The 18127-nt window shown below is 45.6% G+C and overlaps 1 protein-coding gene across 1 annotated transcript in view; it reads left to right on the forward strand.

Moving 5' to 3' along the window:
- The first annotated feature begins 2634 nt into the window (after positions 1-2634).
- Positions 2635-18127, forward strand: part of CYB5A (cytochrome b5 type A) — a 37440-nt gene continuing 21947 nt past the window's right edge. Inside the window, exon 1 of the mRNA XM_069568820.1 lies at positions 2635-3783. Coding sequence (XP_069424921.1) covers positions 3655-3783 — 129 coding nt within the window. The 5' untranslated portion in view covers positions 2635-3654. The remainder of the gene's footprint in view (positions 3784-18127) is intronic.

Below are 18127 nucleotides of genomic sequence, written 5' to 3' on the forward strand. Positions count from 1 at the left end.
TGGCTTTTTAGTAGAAGAGTGAGTGCTTTCTACAATATATTTCACCTGAGGAACTTCAGGAGTAGAGTTGGTTTTCTAAATGTTTATTAAAATTTCTTTGCTGGAGGGAACATCAGGAAGTTTGTAAATATCTGAATTCCTTTTAATTTCTTAGATTTGTTTCTAAGTTTGCCTAAATTTACTTCACCTTGGTGGAGATGGAAATGATATCCCACTCCAGTTCTTGCCTGGAGAATCCTATGAACAGAGGAGCTGGGGATTGCAGTCCATGGGGTCGCACAGAGTTGGACACGACTGAAGTGACTTGGCACACGCTTCACCTTGGAGCACTTGCCATGTAGGATGTTTCCTTATACCATTGTTTTAAAGTAAGGAAGTCTTGTTTGATAATAGCATTTGCTAAAATCTGTTGATTGCTCTTTTTGTGCCAGACCCTGGCTAAACATTTTATAAGCAATGGCTTAGAGAGTTAACTGATTAGGTCATAGTCATGCATCTGATAGGTTACTAAACCAGGAATAGGATCCAGGTCACTGGCACCAAAGTTTTGTTTTAACCACTTCTGGAGTTATTCAGAACTGGCACTGAAATCTGAAACAGTCTTGACATTGGATTATAGAGGCAGTCGTCACTGACACACTGCTCTGCCAGAGTCATGCGGAGATTCAGCAGACCTGGGAACTGTTAGGGTAATGGTATACATAACCTGATTTACTGTTTTTAAAACATTTGGACAATTATAACACTAAATGCATGTATTTGAAAAGAAGAAAAATCCCAATTCAATAATCTAAACTCCCACCTCAAGAAACTAGGAAAAAAAAGAAACCCAAAGCAAGCAGAAGGAAAGACTCAATAAGGAGCAGAAATTAGTGACCAAAAAAAGAAAAACAGTGGAGAAAATCAGAGGCCAGAAGTGAGCTCTTTGAAACAAATCAGTAAACCAACAACATTGTAAATTAACTATACTTTTTTAAAATTTATTATTTTAAATTATTTATTTTAATTGGAGGCTAATTACTTACAATATATGGTGGGTTTTGCCATACATCGACATGAATCAACCCTGGGTGTCCATGTGTTCCACCATCCTGAACCCTCCTCCACATCCCTCCCCACCCCATCCGTCTGGGTTGTCCCAGAGCACCGGATTTGGGTGCCCTGCACCATGCGTTGAATTTGTACTGGTCATCTATTTTACATACGGTAATATACATGTCTCAATACCATTCTCTCTTATCGTCCCACCTTTGCCTTCTCCTGCATAGTCCAAAAGTCTGTTCTTTACATCTGTGTCTCTCTTGCTGTCTTGCATATAGGGTCATTATTACTGTCTTTCTAAATTCCATATATATGTGTTAATATACTGTATTGCTGTTTCTCTTTCTGACTTACTTCACTCTGTATAATAAGGCTCCAGTTTCATCCACCTCATTAGACCTGACTCAAATGCATTCTTTTTTAATAGATGAGTAATATTCCATTATGTATATGTACCACAACTTCCTTATCCATTTGTCTGCCAATGGACACCTAGGTTGCTTCTGTGTCCTAGCTATTGTAAAGTGCTGCAGTGAACACTGGGGTACATATGTCTCTTTCAATTCTGGTTTCCTTGATGTGTATGCCTAGCAGTGGTACTGCTGGGTCATATGGCAGTTCTATTGTTTTTTTTATTTAAGGAATCTCCACACTGTTCTTCATAATGGCTGTACTAGTTTGCATTCCCACCAACAGTGTAAGAGGGTCCCCTTTTCTCCACACCCTCTCCAGCATTTATTGTTTGTAGACTCTTTGATGGCAGTCATTCTGACTAGCGTGAGATGGTACCTCATTGTGGTTTTGATTTGCATTACTCTGATAACGAATGATGTTGAGCATCTTTTCATGTGTTTGTTAGCCATCTGTATGTCTTCTTTGGAGAAATGTCTGTTTAGTTCTTTGGCCCAATTTTTGATTGGGTCATTTATTTTTCCGGTATTGAGCTGCATGTGTTGCTTGTATATTTTGGAGATTAATTGTCAGTTGCTTTGCTATTATTTTCTCCCATTCTGAAGGCTGCCTTTTCACCTTGCTTGTAGTTTCCTTTGTTGTGCAAAAGCTTGTAAGTTTAATTAAGTTCCATTTATTTATTTTTGTTTTTATTTCCATTATTCTGGGAGGTGGATCATAGAGGATATTGCTGTGATTTATGTCAGAGAGTGTTCTGCCTATGTTTTCCTCTAAGTTTTATAGTTTCTGGTCTTACGTTTAGATCTTTAATCCATTTTGAGTTTATTTTTGTGTGTGGTGTTAGGAAGTGTTCTAGTTTCATTCTTTTACAGGTGGTTGACCAGTTTTCCCAGCACCAGTTGTAAACAGACTGTCTTTTCTCCATTGTATATTTCTGCCTCCTTTATAATTTAAAAAGCACATTGGGAAAAAAAAAAGAATTACATATCATAAGCAAGTAGGGCTTATTCCAGAGATGCAAGGCTGGTGCAGTATTTGAAAACCAAAGCATTCCATCATGTGAAATGGATAAAGAGTATTTGGAATGTTTGGGAACTTGTCTTCTTGGCCTTGCATTCCTACGGAGGAGGTAAGCAAGGGGGTAGGAAACCAACACTAGCAGCAGCGAGTGGAAAGAACTGTGCTGTTTCCTGGAGGATGACCTACATGTGTAATCCATTGTGTCGTTCTTTTTGGAAGTAAATACCATTGCTGAAAAAGGCCTTAGCAAAAATCAGACTACTTTTTTTTTTTTTTTACGTGCTGGAATTCTCTCCCCCGCCTTTTAAAATAGAACATTTGTAAATCTTCCTATGGATGCTCAGCTGGGGAGGTACTGCTCCAGACTCTGTTCCAAGAGCTATCAATCATTTGGAATTTACCTTAAACAATATACTGGTGAGAAAAGACAGAAGACACTAATACAAGTACTCGCCTAGTCAGGGGTGAAGAGAGAGTAACTTCAGAGCCACCGACGTCCTCAGAACCTACACTTGAGGCCGCTTTTGCTTTTTTGGAACAGTTCCCGGGTTTTGTTTTGTTTTTCTCCTGAGAGAATGGGGCAGTTCTGGGACGGGAGGGGATGGGTCAAGCAGTGCTCCGGGCAGCACACTCGTCCGGCGACGTCCACCAGGTTGCTCTGCATGTCTCAGGCCCCTACACTCGCTGCGGAAGGACTCTGTTACAAATTAACGAACGCCCAGGTCTGACCGGATTGGGAAACCGCGGCGATTTTGATGTGGGGTCGCTGCCCTGCACAAGGTGGACTCTGCGCGGGTCACCCCGCCTGGTCCACGCGATCCCGGACGCCCTGACCCCGGCGCCACCGCCTTCGGCGCAGACGCGGGGAAACCCCGCCCCCCGCGCTCTCCTAAGCTGTGATTGTGAAGGGCATCTTCTGCAGCCAATCAACACCCGCTCACTGGGCGGGGCCCACCGGGTTGGTGGAGAGTGTCGGGCGGGGGCGGGGCCCTTGAGCGACAGGAATTCTGGCCAATCGTCGGAGGCCGTACTTCGGCCACTCCCCTCCTCCGTGAGGACAGACCTCCCCAGGAGCCGAGCCCGGCAGCTGGGAATGTCGCAGGGCGAGTTCGCAGAGACGCCCGCTCTTCTCCGTCCCGCTCTTCTGCTGCTTTTAGGGCCTTAAGTTCGCTGCGTTAAGAAATGGCCGAGGAGTCCAGCAAACCCGTTAAGTACTACACCCTGGAAGAGATCCAGAAGCACAACCACAGCAAGAGCACCTGGCTGATCCTGCACTACAAAGTGTACGATTTGACCAAATTTTTGGAGGAGGTGAGTTGATGCAGGCAGGATGCCCACCGGGGCTTGAGGGGCTCCCTGCCGAGACTTACCTTGTGTGGCGGGATTGATCTGCGCACGACTCCGCGTGCACACCTGAGCGTGCTCACCCGCGCGGGAGCACCGGGCTCTGCACACCTGGGAGCACTCCCCTCATCCGCACGCCTGTGTCTCTGCCTCCCTCTGTGTGTGCGCTGCCTGAGTGCACACCTGGGAGCGGACCCCGAGTTTGTACCCCTGAGTCTGTGCGCCCGCGTTGTCACCGGAGGCTGCACCTCCGTGTGCGAACACCTGGGGGCGACCGGAGGTGCATAGGTGCTGCGGCCAGGTGAGCCAGTCTCGCAGCCCGCGGCGCGCCCTCTTGGGGCGGGAGCCGCTTCCCGGGAACCTGCGCGGGCAGGTGGGAGAGCCCCGCTTCGCACTTAGTGGGGAGCAAAGTCGCACGTGGAGTTGAGGGCGCAACTACGGGAGGACTTTTGAAGGTCCTTTTTATCTTGAGTTTGCATAGGCCAGGTCTTCATCTAAGACCAGGGTCGTGCGACTTCTTATTCCTGGAGTGGATTCCTAATTGGAGCCGGTGCCACTCCACCATCCACGCCCAGTCACCCGCTGTTCACCTAGAAGGCGCCCAGTGATATTTAAGGATGAGGCGCAGTATTGGACTCCTGCGAGGGGCTGGGGTAGGGGTCGGGGGTGGGGGTGGGGGGCGAGTGGCAGTGAACAGACAAGTGAAAAGAGCCAGTGCGACTTCACCCTTAGGCAGCTTTGGGAATTGTAAAGTAGCTGGGTAACTTGGAGGAAAACAATCCTTTGCCTTGATTATACTTTTTTGCAATAAATTCTAAGGGGTTTTTGTTTGCTACCTCTGACTGTTTGGTCACTGTGTGGGTGTGTTGGGGGGGGGGTTCAGTCATAAAAATTTTTTTTAAACAATTTTTTACTGGAGTATAATTGCTTTACAATGTTGTGTTAGTCTCTGCTGTACAACCAAGTGAATCAGCTATATGTATACATACATCCCCTCCCTCTTTTCTTAAATTTATTTTTACTTGAAGGATAATTGCTTTACAGAATTTTGTTGTTTTCCGTCAACATGTAACACTCTCCTTTATTCCCCCAGACAATAAACGGGAATGTTTAGTGATGGGAATTCTTTACTTAGTTTGTGAGAAAAATGAAGATAGAGGCTTGATCTGAGCTGGATCACAATTTGTATCAAAATACATTTGTTTGGCAGAGAATGCTTAATTTTTTTAAAGGTTGAAGTTGTCTATTAGTAACATATTTTACTGTTAAATTGTTACCAGGTGATGTACCAGAAGATAAAATAGAGTCTTGATGTGATTAAGAGTGGTTTATAGCAGAGGGTCAGATCTGTTCTATCCCTTCTGCTGAGAAACAGAGCTTATTTGCTATTAGAATTTCTTAACAGTCTTGTATCGTAACATCAGGCCTAATGGATGCCAGATGTCTACTTACAACTGTTCCTTCCCCATTCCCAGGGGATGTATAATCGTGGGATTTTAAAATCCAGTGTGTACGCACTTTATTGGTGTCTAGAAAAAAAATAGTATTTATCAAGTGAAAAAGTGAAAGTGAAGTCGCTCAGTCGTGTCTGACTCTTTGTGACCCCATGGATTGTAGCCCGCCAGGCTCCCCTGTCTATGGAATTTTCCAGGCAAGAGTACTGGAGTGGGATGCCATTTCCTTTTCCAGGGAATCTTCCCAACACAGGGACTGAACCTGGGTCTCCTGAACTGCAGGCGGACTCTTTACCGTCTGAGCCACCAGGATATTTTATTTAATGAAGTGTTTGCCATTTTTTCTTTTTTGTAGAGTCTGTCATGTTCATTACTGTCTCACTTACCAGACGTCAGTATCATCCCCACCCCCTCACCCCCTTCCCCAAGACAACCAAAAATGTCTCCAACTCTTGTCAAATGTCCCCTTGGGGATAACAAAGTCACTCCTAGTCGAGAATCACTGCCCTAAGGTATATCTTGCCTGACTTTTTTTATGGATACATTTCTCAGAAGATAAGAGATTATTAAACTGTACTATAAACCATTTACTTTTATATCATTCTTATGAGGCAGAAAAGGAATTGCACAAAGTTTCTAAACAAAACCAGAAGAGCTACAGACCAGCTTCTCAGTGGGTGAATTAGCTGACAGCAAATTCTGTTTCTTAGTCAGTTTTCAAGACTCTCTTTAAAAGGAGCTTGGGGAGAACATCTCTCAAGAAAAAAATGTGATGAATTGCATTTATCACTAATATTTGATAACTAATACTTGTAGCTAGGTAACTCAAAACTACTGTTTGTAGTGAGATAAATAAAAACAAATTTATAGCGGTTCCTGTATACCAACCTTTCTTAATTGCTACTTGGTAAATGCTCCTTCAGAGCGTATTACCTACCTGTAACACAATTTAGTCAGTTCAGTACACAGAAGAACTGTACAAAAAAGATCTTCATGACCAAGATAATCACGATGGTGTGATCACTCACCTAGAGCCAGACATCCTGGAATGTGAAGTCAAGTGGACCTTAGGAAGCATCACTACGAACAAAGCTAGTGGAGGTGATGGAATTCCAGTTGAGCTATTTCAAATCCTGAAAGATGATGCTGTGAAAGTGCTGCACTCAATATGCCAGCAAACTTGGAAAACTCAGCAGTGGCCACAGGACTGGAAAAGGTCAGTTTTCATTACAATTCCAAAGAAAGGCAATGCCAAAGAATGCTCAAACTACTGCACAATTGCACTCATCTCACACGCTAGTAAAGTAATGCTCAAAATTCTCCAAGCCAGGCTTTAGCAATACATGAACCATGAACTCCCTGATGTTCAAGCTGGTTTTAGAAAAGGCAGAGGAACCAGAGATCAAATTGCCAACATCTGCTGGATCATGGAAAAAGCAAGAGAGTTCCAGAAAAACATCTATTTCTGCTTTCTTGACTATGCCAAAGCCTTTGACTGTGTGGATCACAATCAACTGTGGAAAATTCTGAAAGAGATAGGAATACCAGACCACCTAACCTGCCTCTTGAGAAATCTGTATGCAGGTCAGGAAGCAACAGTTAGAACTGGACATGGAACAACAGACTGGTTCCAAGTAGAAAAAGGAATACGTCAAGGCTGTATATTGTCACCCTGCTTATTTAATTTCTATGCAGAGTACATCATGAGAAACGCTGGACTGGAAGAAGCACAAGCTGGAATCCAGATTGCCGGGAGAAATATCAATAACCTCAGATATGCAGATGATACCACCCTTATGGCAGAAAGTGAAGAGGAGCTAAAAAGCCTCTTGATGAAAGTGAAAGTGGAGAGTGAAAAAGTTGGCCTAAAGCTCAACATTCAGAAAACTAAGATCATGGCATCTGGTCCCATCACTTCTTGGGAAATAGATGGGGAAACAGTGGAAACAGTGTCAGACTTTATCTTTTTGGGCTCCAAAATCACTGCAGATGGTGACTGCAGCCATGAAATTAAAAGACACTCCTTGGAAGAAAAGTTTTGACCAACCTAGATAGCATGTTAAAAAGCAGAGACATTACTTTGTCAACAAAGGTCCATCTAGTCAAGGCTATGGTTTTTCCTGTGGTCATGTATGGATGTGAGAGTTGGACTGTGAAGAAAGCTGAGCACCAAAGAATTGATGCTTTTGAACTGTGGTTTTGGAGAAGACTCTTGAGAGTCCCTTGGACTGCAAGGAGATCCAACCAGTCCGTTCTGAAGGAGATCAGCCCTGAGATTCCTTTGGAAGGAATGATGCTAAAGCTGAAACTCCAGTATTTTGGCCACCTCATGCGAAGAGTTGACTCATTGGAAAAGACTCTGATGCTGGGAGGGATTGGGGGCAGGAGGAGAAGGGGACGACAGAGGATGAGATGGCTGGATGGCAGCACTGACTTGATGGACGAGAGTCTGAGTGAACTCCGGGAGTTGGTGATGGACAGGGAGGCCTGGCGTGCTGAGATTCATGGGGTCGCAAAGAGTCGGACACGACTGAGCGACTGAACTGAACTGAACTGAGTGAGGTGAATGAACCTAGAGCCTATTATACAGAGCAAAGTAAGTCAGAGAGAAAAACAGACATTGATATATTAATGCATATATACTTGATGAACGTGAGTTTGAGTGAACTCCGAGAGATGGTGATGGACAGGGAGGCCTGGTGTGCTGCAGTCGATTCATGGGGTCGCAAAGAGTCGGACGCGACTGAGCCACTGAACTGAACTGATACATGTATATATGGAATCTTGAAAAACGGTATTGATGAACCTGTTTGCAGGGGAGAATCGGAGACACAGACAACGGACTTGTGGACACTTGGGAATGGGAAAGAGTGGGACAGGCTGAGAGAGCCGCTTTGAAACATGCACATCACCATATATAAAACAGATGGCCAGTGGGCATTTGCTCTTTAACACAGGGAGCTCAAACCTGTGCTCTGTGATAACCTAGAGGATGAGGTGGGAGGTGGTAGGGAGGTTCGAGAGTGGGGGGACATATGTATACCTATGACTGATTCACATCTCTGTATGGCAGAAACCAACACAACATCAAAAAGCAGTTTCCTCCATTAAAAAAAAAAAATAGCCTACCTTGACTTGAGTTTGGAACACCACGACCCTCTGGTACTAACATCATTCCTTTTGATCAGTGGTCCAGAATCTGCTGAGTTCTTATTGTGGAGACTGTGGAACTTGAAAGAGATACCATTTCTATTCTCAAAAGCTTCCGTTTGAGGAAGCAGCAATAACACAGTAAACAATGCAGTGAGCAGGGATTTAAGCACAGAAAGCTGTGCTCTATCGGCCAGAGTCTAGTTCAGTGATGGGGAGTGGACCCAGGGTGGCTGTGTGAGGCGTCAGGCTTGGGCTCTGGTGAGTAGGGCCTAATGTCAGCGGTAACAGATGGGCTCCCAGAGCTGGTCTGGGTTAAGGTAAGAACCAGGCCAATGGCTGTGCAGCGGGACCTCTCAGAAGGGTGAAGGCGTGCGGTGAGGAGAGAGGCTCGCCAGCCCGTTGAGCTGATCATCGGCAGTGCCGACCTTCCCAGAACTTTGGAGGGGCCAGCTGTTCTATCTGCTGTTATCACTGTTTTCCCTTCTGTGTCCATCTCTGATTAATGCCGTGTCATAGTCTCTGGCTTCCTGCCCCCTAGCCCAGCCATCCTAAGATTCCCGTGACTTCCTGCATCTTAAACACACATCTCATTCAGAAACCTGCAGGGTGCCCTGCTGGTGTTTCACTTCTTCCTCCTCCTCCTGTTCCATCACTTTATTATTCCAGTGCTGTTTAATTCCATCCCTTCTGAAACAAAGAGCCCGGAAGATCTGTTTCTCCCTGCTTGCTCTGCTCCCTTTCTTTGTCATTTAAAACTCCAGAAATTCATTAAAGTTTTGCATGTTAACTAGAGAATATTCTCTGTGTGTGTGTGTTCAGTTGCTAAGTCTCTCAGTCCAACTGTTTTGTAACCCCATGGACCTTAGCCCGCCAGGCTCTTCTCTCCATGGAATTGTCTAGGCAGGAATACTGGAGTGGGTTGCCATTTCCTCTTCCAGGGGATCTTCCCAATCCAGGGATTAAAACTGCAACTCTTGCGTCTCCTGCGCTGGCAGGTGGATTCTTTACCACTTAGCTACATCAAAGAATATTTTGCTTTCCCTAATTTACCCAAATATGAAGGAAGTTTGTTTTTTGCCTTCCTACCTCTAAAGGGGACTTTCAGGCTTTATGGGCTAGATCTCCTTATATATCATAGCTTTATGTGCACGTGTGCATTCAAGTTGAGAAAGTACGTACTGCGATGCATGGAAGGGAGTCCTAGTCTGTGCCTGCGCTCTCTGTCCCTCATGTGCCTTATTTAACATAAAACAGCAGGATCGCGATGGTACCAACTTCTAAGGGTTAAGATGAGAATTAAAAAACATAATGCTGGTTAAACAAACAGCACGACGCAAGCATGTGGTCTGCACAGGAAATGCAAACCCCTGTACCCGCACAAGTCATGGATGGGCATGGCTTCTGTAGCATCGTATGTAGCTGAGTGAGAATGTGAGATTGTAGGTGAAGGTGTAAATTTGGCACGTGATGTTGAATTGAAACAAGAGAGTGTTATGAAAGTTATACCCTCTGGTCAAGAATACCAGTGAAGCTTCTAAGTTGTGCATTGAGCTCCATCTCCTGGAATAATAGTCTTATAAAGCTGTTTTGTTTTCCAGAGAAGAGGAGACGCCTGAGAGGGCGAACTGGCTCGCGTTTGCTGGCAATCTGAATAGCAGCAGGCGTTTAGTTACTATCTGATACTGGCTACCACATTATGAGCCTCGTTGCCCATGTATTTTGAAAAAGGTGGTTTGTGTTTTTTCAATTCTGATTTCTAGTTTTTGAATTTATATTTGTGAAGTTGAGTCTTGTCATTTCTGATTGTGTTGTTGGCGAGGTTAATGATTATAGAACTTTGGGGCCAAGGACAGAAATGATTTGCTTTTCCCTTTCTGCAACTGAGGCAATAGCATTTATCCAGGTTTTACCAGTACTGTAGAATAGGAGAAGAAAATATGACTTAATAGATGGCAGTAATATTGCTTTCAGTTCAAGTCATTACATGTTTCATTTATAAAACAGACATCTTGAAAAATATTAAGAAGCATAATACTTAGTGTCAAGTTGCCCCCCTTCCTTTACATGATCAAAATGGAAATGTTTCTACAGAATGTTTCCTGGTGAGCTTGGGGCTCTGGTGCTCTGTTTCTGCACCTTAGATGTTCTTTCACAGCTTTCTGCCTCACGGAGCTATCGGCCCCTGACTCACTTCTGCTTTTGGAGTCTTAGGCAGTGTTCTTTATAGCAGGTTTTGTTTTAGGGACTTACTTTCTGTGGTTTTCCTCGAATACGGCTACCCACTTTGCAGAGACAAATGGTTCCAAGCCTGGGGGTGTCCAGGAACAGAGTGTGGATGTGGGTGCTTACAATTCAGTGTCTTTAATTTTGAAAAACACAAAAGACCCTACATCTTTACCCTTGGTAGGACTGTCATATTTAATACTAAAATCCTTTGCCTTTTTTCAAGGAAGTTTGATAATACTCTGAATCTTAGACTATTAAAAAGCTGCAGTTGCAAATATGTCTTTGAGTATGAAACAGAAAGGTTATTATTATCCAACATATGTAGTTTAGTAAATAGAACTCAGAAAATGTGAAATCCGTAGGAGGGAAATATAAAGGGAGCCCTGGTGGTAAGGGTAGTGTAGGCTTCTTGGTAAACGGGCATCAGAGCCTCAGCTCACATGGTGGTGTGAGCCTGAGGGCAGGGCCTCCTGTATAGTTTCTGCTTGTGTCTGTGGAACTTTCTGGTTCCTCTGAGAAGAGGACCCAAGAGTGCTTGTGAGGCTACTTTGTTTTGAAACAGTTAAAAAAAAAAAAAAAGGAAACACTTAACATTGTTGACTTCTGGTTTTTGTTTATCTTTAAGATGGATGGAAGTTCTGACTAAGAGAGAACAGATTATGCCAGCCAGTTTAGATAAGTCAAAGAATAAATAATGCTCATTTCTACTTAGTACAGATGTCTATTAAAAGTCCTTGAAAGCCACAGAAGACAGCCAGTAAGTGCCAGTTATTATCATGGAGTCAAAACAGCCCATCGCATTAGACATTCATGGGAAGGTATTTCGAGGGGTTGCAGGTGAGGAAAGCCAGATCTAGTCCTGGTATTATTTTTGAGGTGACCTCAGGCAAGGCAGGTGAATACTTTAAATCATTTTCTGCATTCCTCCGTGGGGAATATCCTGCACCTGCCTGTACTTCAGATTTGTGAACACTGGAAGAAGAATGTGCGTGAAAACACTTGGAAAAGTATGTTAATATTTCACTTAAAGTTTTCTTATGAAATAAGTGTCATAATTACTTTTTGTTCTGCAGTAGGACCAATATTTACTTAGTAGGAACACATCTCAGAATTTACAATGATGTGCTCGCTTCAGCAGCACATATACAGAAATTACAGTGTTCGCTAATAAGTAGAAATGGTTCAAAATGCAAATATTCACTAGGAGTATGTCTTTCAGCGACTCAGTCATGTCCGACTCTTAGGGACGCCATGGACTGCAGCACACCAACCTTCCCTGTTATTCACCATCTCCCAGAGTTTTCCCAAACTCATGTCCGTTGAATCAGTGATGCCATCTAACCATCTCATCCTCTGTCGCCCCCTTTTCCTTGTGCCTTTAGTCTTCCCCAGCACCAGGGTCTTTTCCAGTGAGTCAGCTCTTCACATCAGGTGGCCAAAGTATTGGAGCAAAGTATAGGCCTGAGGTAACAGCAGACTAGCTCAGGATTTAAGAAGCAGCGGCTCAAAGCCACAGTTTTGAAGTCGGTTTTCTTGGAAACATTTGCTTCCCTGTGTTTATTTGCGGGCTGCTTGCGTCTTGCATGGAGTCGTGAGCAGGGATCAGGAGGGTGAGTTGGAGAGGTGGGGCTCAGTCCATGCTGGGCAGGGAGCAGGTGGCCTGTGCTGACGCTGGGAGGATCTGGAAGCTGTGTGGTTCAGGGAGTGGGTGGCCTAACCACCTAAGGCGTCAGGCGTCCCTGTGCCTGGTGTGCAGGCCGGCAGCCGGTGGCCCTTCTGTGGTGAAGGCCCTGGCTTGTCAGTGTCAACCTGCTTCTGCGAGGGCCTGCTCTTGCTAACCATGGGCAGGCTGTTCACTGAGCTTCATGCAACTCTATCACATGGCCAGGACACCAAACAGATCCAGCCTGCTTTCAGAAAGTGTTAAGTCATGCTAGTCCTCAGTGGGTTGATAGTGGCAGAGGGGACACTTCCAAACGTTGGCCGACCCTCAGTGTGTGCTTGATAGAACTCTAAATGCTCCTTGTGTGTACACCTCTCCTTCACACTGATACTTTTACTCCTTGAAACCTTCCTTTCAGGTTGGTGGTGGTGGTCGTGGCATTCACGTTTTTAAAGCAGGTTGGTGGTGGCGGTGGTCGTGGTATTTACCTTTTTAAAGGATAGAAAAATGTGGCTTGGAATGTTCAGTAACCTGCTCAAGACATTCCACCAGTGACGATCCAGCCAGGGTTTAAATCTGGGACTAGGACTCCAGTGATTTTGCTAATTCTGTGATTAGGGTGTGAGGACTAAGGTAACTAGTACAGCTTTAAAGGAAAGCAGCCATCCAGTTGGTACACAGCCACTGTTATTTGCTTGAGATTTCCTCCGCAGCAACTGCTATCCCAGTGTTCTCCGTAGGAAGCATGGAGAAAGTGAAGGAGAGTTGTGAAAGAATAAAAAGAAAAGCTTTGTAAGTCAAAAGGCAAAAATGTGCTTTTCTCTCCATCCCTGCTGTCATTTTACCATGTCGCCTTCTAGAAGGTGGCGAAACCAGCCATTCCAGGTTTCCTCAGAGGAGTTTTTTAGTAGATTCTGGGAGAGTCTTCAAGGATGACTCCTCGTGTTAGGATTTGCTCCTAACAGATGACTTCAGGATGATCTTAAGAAGCCGTATTATCTCAGTTAGGAAGGAGATTGTTGGGCACGGGTGCAGAGGCTTATTGTTGTTCTCTGGAGGCCCTCTTAAGTAACTGGCCTGGAAGGGCTTGTCCTGCATGGAAATCGGATGCGGCTTCTGCTCTGATAAAGCCCTTCTGTGGGTTCAGTGAACACCCTGCCCGCCCCTCCCACCCCCTTGCTGATCTTCTGCGCTCTGGGTGGTGCCGTGTTTCCTTGACCGCCAGCGCCCCCCCAACACACACGTGGCTCCTGGGGGCCTTGGGCAGGCTTCTCCCTCCTTCCTTCACCATTTCCTGTCTTCATCCTCCTTTCTTAGGACTCTATTCTTAGACTGTCTTCCCTTTCGGAGCACGTGTCCTGCGACCCTGGTGGCTCAGTCGGTAAAGAATCTGCCTGCAGTGCGGGAGACCCAGGTTCAATCCCTGGGTCAGGAAGATCCCCTGGAGGAGGGACTGGCCGCCCACGCCAGTATTCTTGCCTGCAGAATTCCATGGACCGAGGAGCCTGGCGAGCTGCAGTCCATACGGTCGCAAAGAGTCAGACACGACTGAGTGACTAACGCTTTCACACTTTCACTTTCATCACATCAGTTGTTGCTTTATGAGTTTTCAGTTCAGGTAATTATTAGGTTGTTATTATATGAAAGGATGTAATTTCTGGAAGGACATAAAGAGCTTCATTTTCTGGAAGCAGACTGCCGTTTCTCTCCCCGGTGCATGTAGAATAAGGTGCCACCCCTCTCCTGGTGCAGGGACCTCAGCTGTTGCATTACCACCGCGTCGCCCTCCGCGCCTTTCTGTGTCCCTAACAAGCGGGGCTTGTTTCTGCCCAGAGACTTTGCATGGCTTCCCTCTGCCTGGTGCGCCCTCCTTCATCACGCACTGTAGGTCGCCGCCCAGTGTCTCTTCCAGGCATGGGGATTTCCTGCCTCAGCCTGCAGCGTCAGAGAGTCCCGGGCTCTGTGTTTTCCACTTTGCCTCAGCTGACTCAGCCAGGGTCATGACTTCAGCTGTGCTGACAGCTCCTGGATTTCTACCTCCAAGTTACAGAGACCTCCCTCCCTCCTACACTCTGGATTCTTGCCTCCGAAACCCACTTCACGTCTGCACTCGGATCTCTGCCACGCTTCTCAGACCCAGCGTGTTAAAGACTGAGCTGACCTTCCGTCTCACGGTGTGCTCCGCTGCCGCCTTCAGTGATGACAGGCCCATCTGTTTGCGTCCTGTCTGATCCTTTTGTCTCTCTCACACCCACACCGTTTCCCCGGAACATTCTGTGAGCTCTGCTTTTATAATGAAGTCAGATCTCACTGGTCTGTCTTCTCCCCTGTGCTGTCTTCCTGCTCTGAGCGCCATCACCTCCTGCTTGGCGGCCTTCACCTCTGACTTTTACTGTCTTATAGTCGAGTGCTATTTAAAGACATCAGATCATGTCCCTTTCCTGTTTAAACATCTTCAGGGGCTAATTACACCACTCAGTTTACAACTTTGGATATAGCTGCAATAATCAAAAAAGTGTGGTGCTGGCCAGAGAGACATGTACACAGATGAGTGGAACAGAGTAGAGAAACCAGAAATAGATGCGCACAGATGCTTCTGACTTTTGACAGAAATGCAAAAGCAATCTGATGCAGGAAGGACAGCCTTTTTAACAAATGGTGCTGGAACAATTGGACATCAGTAGTCAAGAATATAAATCTTGACCCAAACATCACACTTTGTACAAGGTAGATCATAGATCTAAATATAAAATTTTTAAAACGTTCAAGAGACTTAACGATTAGGCAAAGAGTTCTTAGACATAACAAGGAAAGCATGATCCATAAAAGAAAAAGTGGATAAATTGGACTTCATAAAAATGAAAAACTTCTGTTCTTTAAAAGACACTGTTAAGAGAATGAAATGGCAGAGGCATTGACCAGGAGAAATCTTTTTCTAATCTCATATCTGACAGAAGATATATTTAGAATATATAAAGAATTTTCTAACTTCAACAGTAAGGAAACAAATAATCCAAATAGAAGAATGGCGAAAAAGACTTGAACAGACATTTCCTCCAATAAGACATATGAATGGCAAATGTGAACGTGAAAAGATGTCCAACATCACTGGCTGCTGTTGCTGCTGCTGCTAAGTCGCTTCAGTTGTGTCCAACTCTGTGCGACCCCATAGATGGCTGCCCACCAGGCTCTGCCATCCCTGGGATTCTCCAGGCAAGAACACTGGAGTGGGTTGCCATTTCCTTCTCCAGTGCATGAAAGTGAAAAGTGAAAGTGAAGTCATTCAGTCGTGTCCGACTCTTACGACCCCATGGACCGCAGCCTACCAGGCTCCGCCGTCCGTGGGATTTTCCAGGCAAGAGTACTGGAGTGGGGTGCCATCACCTTCTCCGTCAGTGGCTGTTAGGGAAATGCAAATTAAAACCACAGCTACTACAGCATACCTGTTGGATTGGCTACAGTAAACAAAAAAACTCCAGGTAACCCAGATGCTGGTGAGGGCGTGGAACTCCTAAACTCGTCTTGCATTGCTGGTGAGAATACAGAGTGGTACAGACACATTGGAATCAGTGTACACATTTTAAAATCTATGCCAAATGTAGACTTACTATGTGACCCAGCAGTAGCCCTCCTTGACCTTAGTCCTAGAGAAAGGAAAACTTACATCCACATAGAAGCCTATATGCAGATCCCAGCAACTAGAACAATGCTGGCACAGAAAGAGGACTCGACACTGATTAATTGAACGAATAATTAAAAGTCGATCAGTATAAATAGATGCAGAATGGCTGTTGGGCTGGCAGCTTTACTTGTAAAGCCCCAAACTGGAAACAGCTCACAGGTTCCTCATTGGATTCCTGGTTAGACTGGTAGATTGTGGAGGGAATACCCCAAACTGGAAACAGCTCACATGTTCCTCAGTGGGTTCCTGGTTAGACCGGTAGATTGTGGAGGGAATACCCCAAACTGGAAACAGCTCACGTTACTCGGTGGGTTCCTGGTTAGACTGGTTGACACGTGGAGGGAATACCACTCAGCAATAAAAAGGGAACAAAGCACCCAGTGGCTCAGTGCTGTAGAATCTACCTGCTGCTGCAGGAGACGCAAGAGATGCAGGTTCGATCCCTGGGTTGGGAGGGTCCCCTGGAGAAGGAAATGGCAATGCACTCCAGGATTCTTGCCTGGGAAATCCCATGCACAGAGGAGCCTGGTGGGGTACAGTCCACGGAGTCACGACGAGTCAGACACGACTGAGTGAATAAACCACCACCACCAAGGCGTCTCCAAGGCCCTGCGTCACTTGGCTCCCAGTTGCACCTGGTTCTGCCTCTGGCGTCTCACCTTCTCTGGCTGCCGGCCCATCCTGCATCACACATGCTGATGCCTTTGCTCTTCTGTGAACTTGTCGGCACCCCTCCCCCATACGGAAGGTTATCCCCCAGATCCCAGCAGGCTTCCTCCTTCACCTACTCCGCGAGGCCTCTCCTGATCCCCGTTTCCCACCAGCCATCTCCCCAGCCCCCTGCGTTCCTGACTCCACCACCCTGCTCTGGTTTCTCTGTTTCCCTATCACCTTCTAACATGTCTAATTTACCTATCGTGTGTGGCTTATCTGTCTCCCTCCACTGGAATGTATACTCGTGAGGGCGGGAGTTTCTTTCTGCTTTATTCCCTGGTTATATCCTAGCAACTGGAACAATGCTGGCACAATAAATATTTATTGACTGAATAAGTACAAGTTTATAAGTGTAAAATATTAGAAAATCAGTGCAGAATGGCTGTTGTTCTAGCTTGCATAATTGCCTGACAGCTTGTTTTATTTCTTTCTTACCTCGAGTTGCCTGCAGTAGCCATTTAAAAAAAATTTTTATGAAAAAAAAATTTTTTTTACGCTAGATGTAAAAGCTAAGTCCGGCCTGAGGGTCTGGAGTTGAGGAGGACTGGTTCCGCCCTCAGGCCCCCTCTCGGTCCACCTTGGGTCTCACCTGTCGCCTGTGCCGTCCTCTCATCTTCTGGCCGTGGATGGATTCCGTGGATTCCGTGGATTCCAGGTGGATCCCAGAGGAGACAGAGGAACAGCCCCTTCTAGATCGTGACCCATCTGCCGCTGGGCTCTCAGCCTCAGTGGCTTTGCTTGTTCTTACGAGGAACGCTGGGTTGAGTCAGCTCACCCAGCATGTGGTGTGTGTTTCAGTTCCTCTCCGGGTCTCAGTGTCCCCTGCTCTTGTCCCTCAGAGGCAGACGTGTCCCTGCCCCATCCTCTACTCCAAGATCATGACCTCTCCATCAGGGACTTTACGTTCCCTTCAGGGGCCAAAGGAGTTGCTGTGTCTCCAGTGAACTCACTTAAATTACCGACTGAGACATGTTTAGTGATGGTAGAGTTAAAAATATCGGTCCAGGCACACTGACTATATGCCAAGTCACCTCTGATTCATGGTAAACCTGGGGCCACACATTTGCTGTCTCAATGCTAAAAGTAACCATGAATGATTTTGCTTTCTTTTCATTTTTTCAAAGAGAGAAACTAATAGCATTATATTCCCAGCTCACAGCTGGTTGCTTATCTCTCTTCATCCTGATGACCTTTAAGAATTGTTTCATGCAGAAAATGTTCTTTGTCCTTAAGATACATAGTTTCTGTGAACTCTTGTCATTGGTTCTGTGGCTCAGTTGGATTAAGTCAGTTAATTATTCTGTGGAAATCTCTTGAAGGGCAGGATGGAAAGAAGGGGCCTCTTGGGGTTTGGGGTTTGTTGCTGGACTTGAGTTTGCAGGGTCTGGGTGCTGTGTGAGGTCTGTGCAAGGCTCTTTC

The sequence above is a fragment of the Ovis canadensis genome, chromosome 23, assembly GCF_042477335.2.
Source record: "Ovis canadensis isolate MfBH-ARS-UI-01 breed Bighorn chromosome 23, ARS-UI_OviCan_v2, whole genome shotgun sequence".
NCBI lineage: Eukaryota > Metazoa > Chordata > Mammalia > Artiodactyla > Bovidae > Ovis > Ovis canadensis.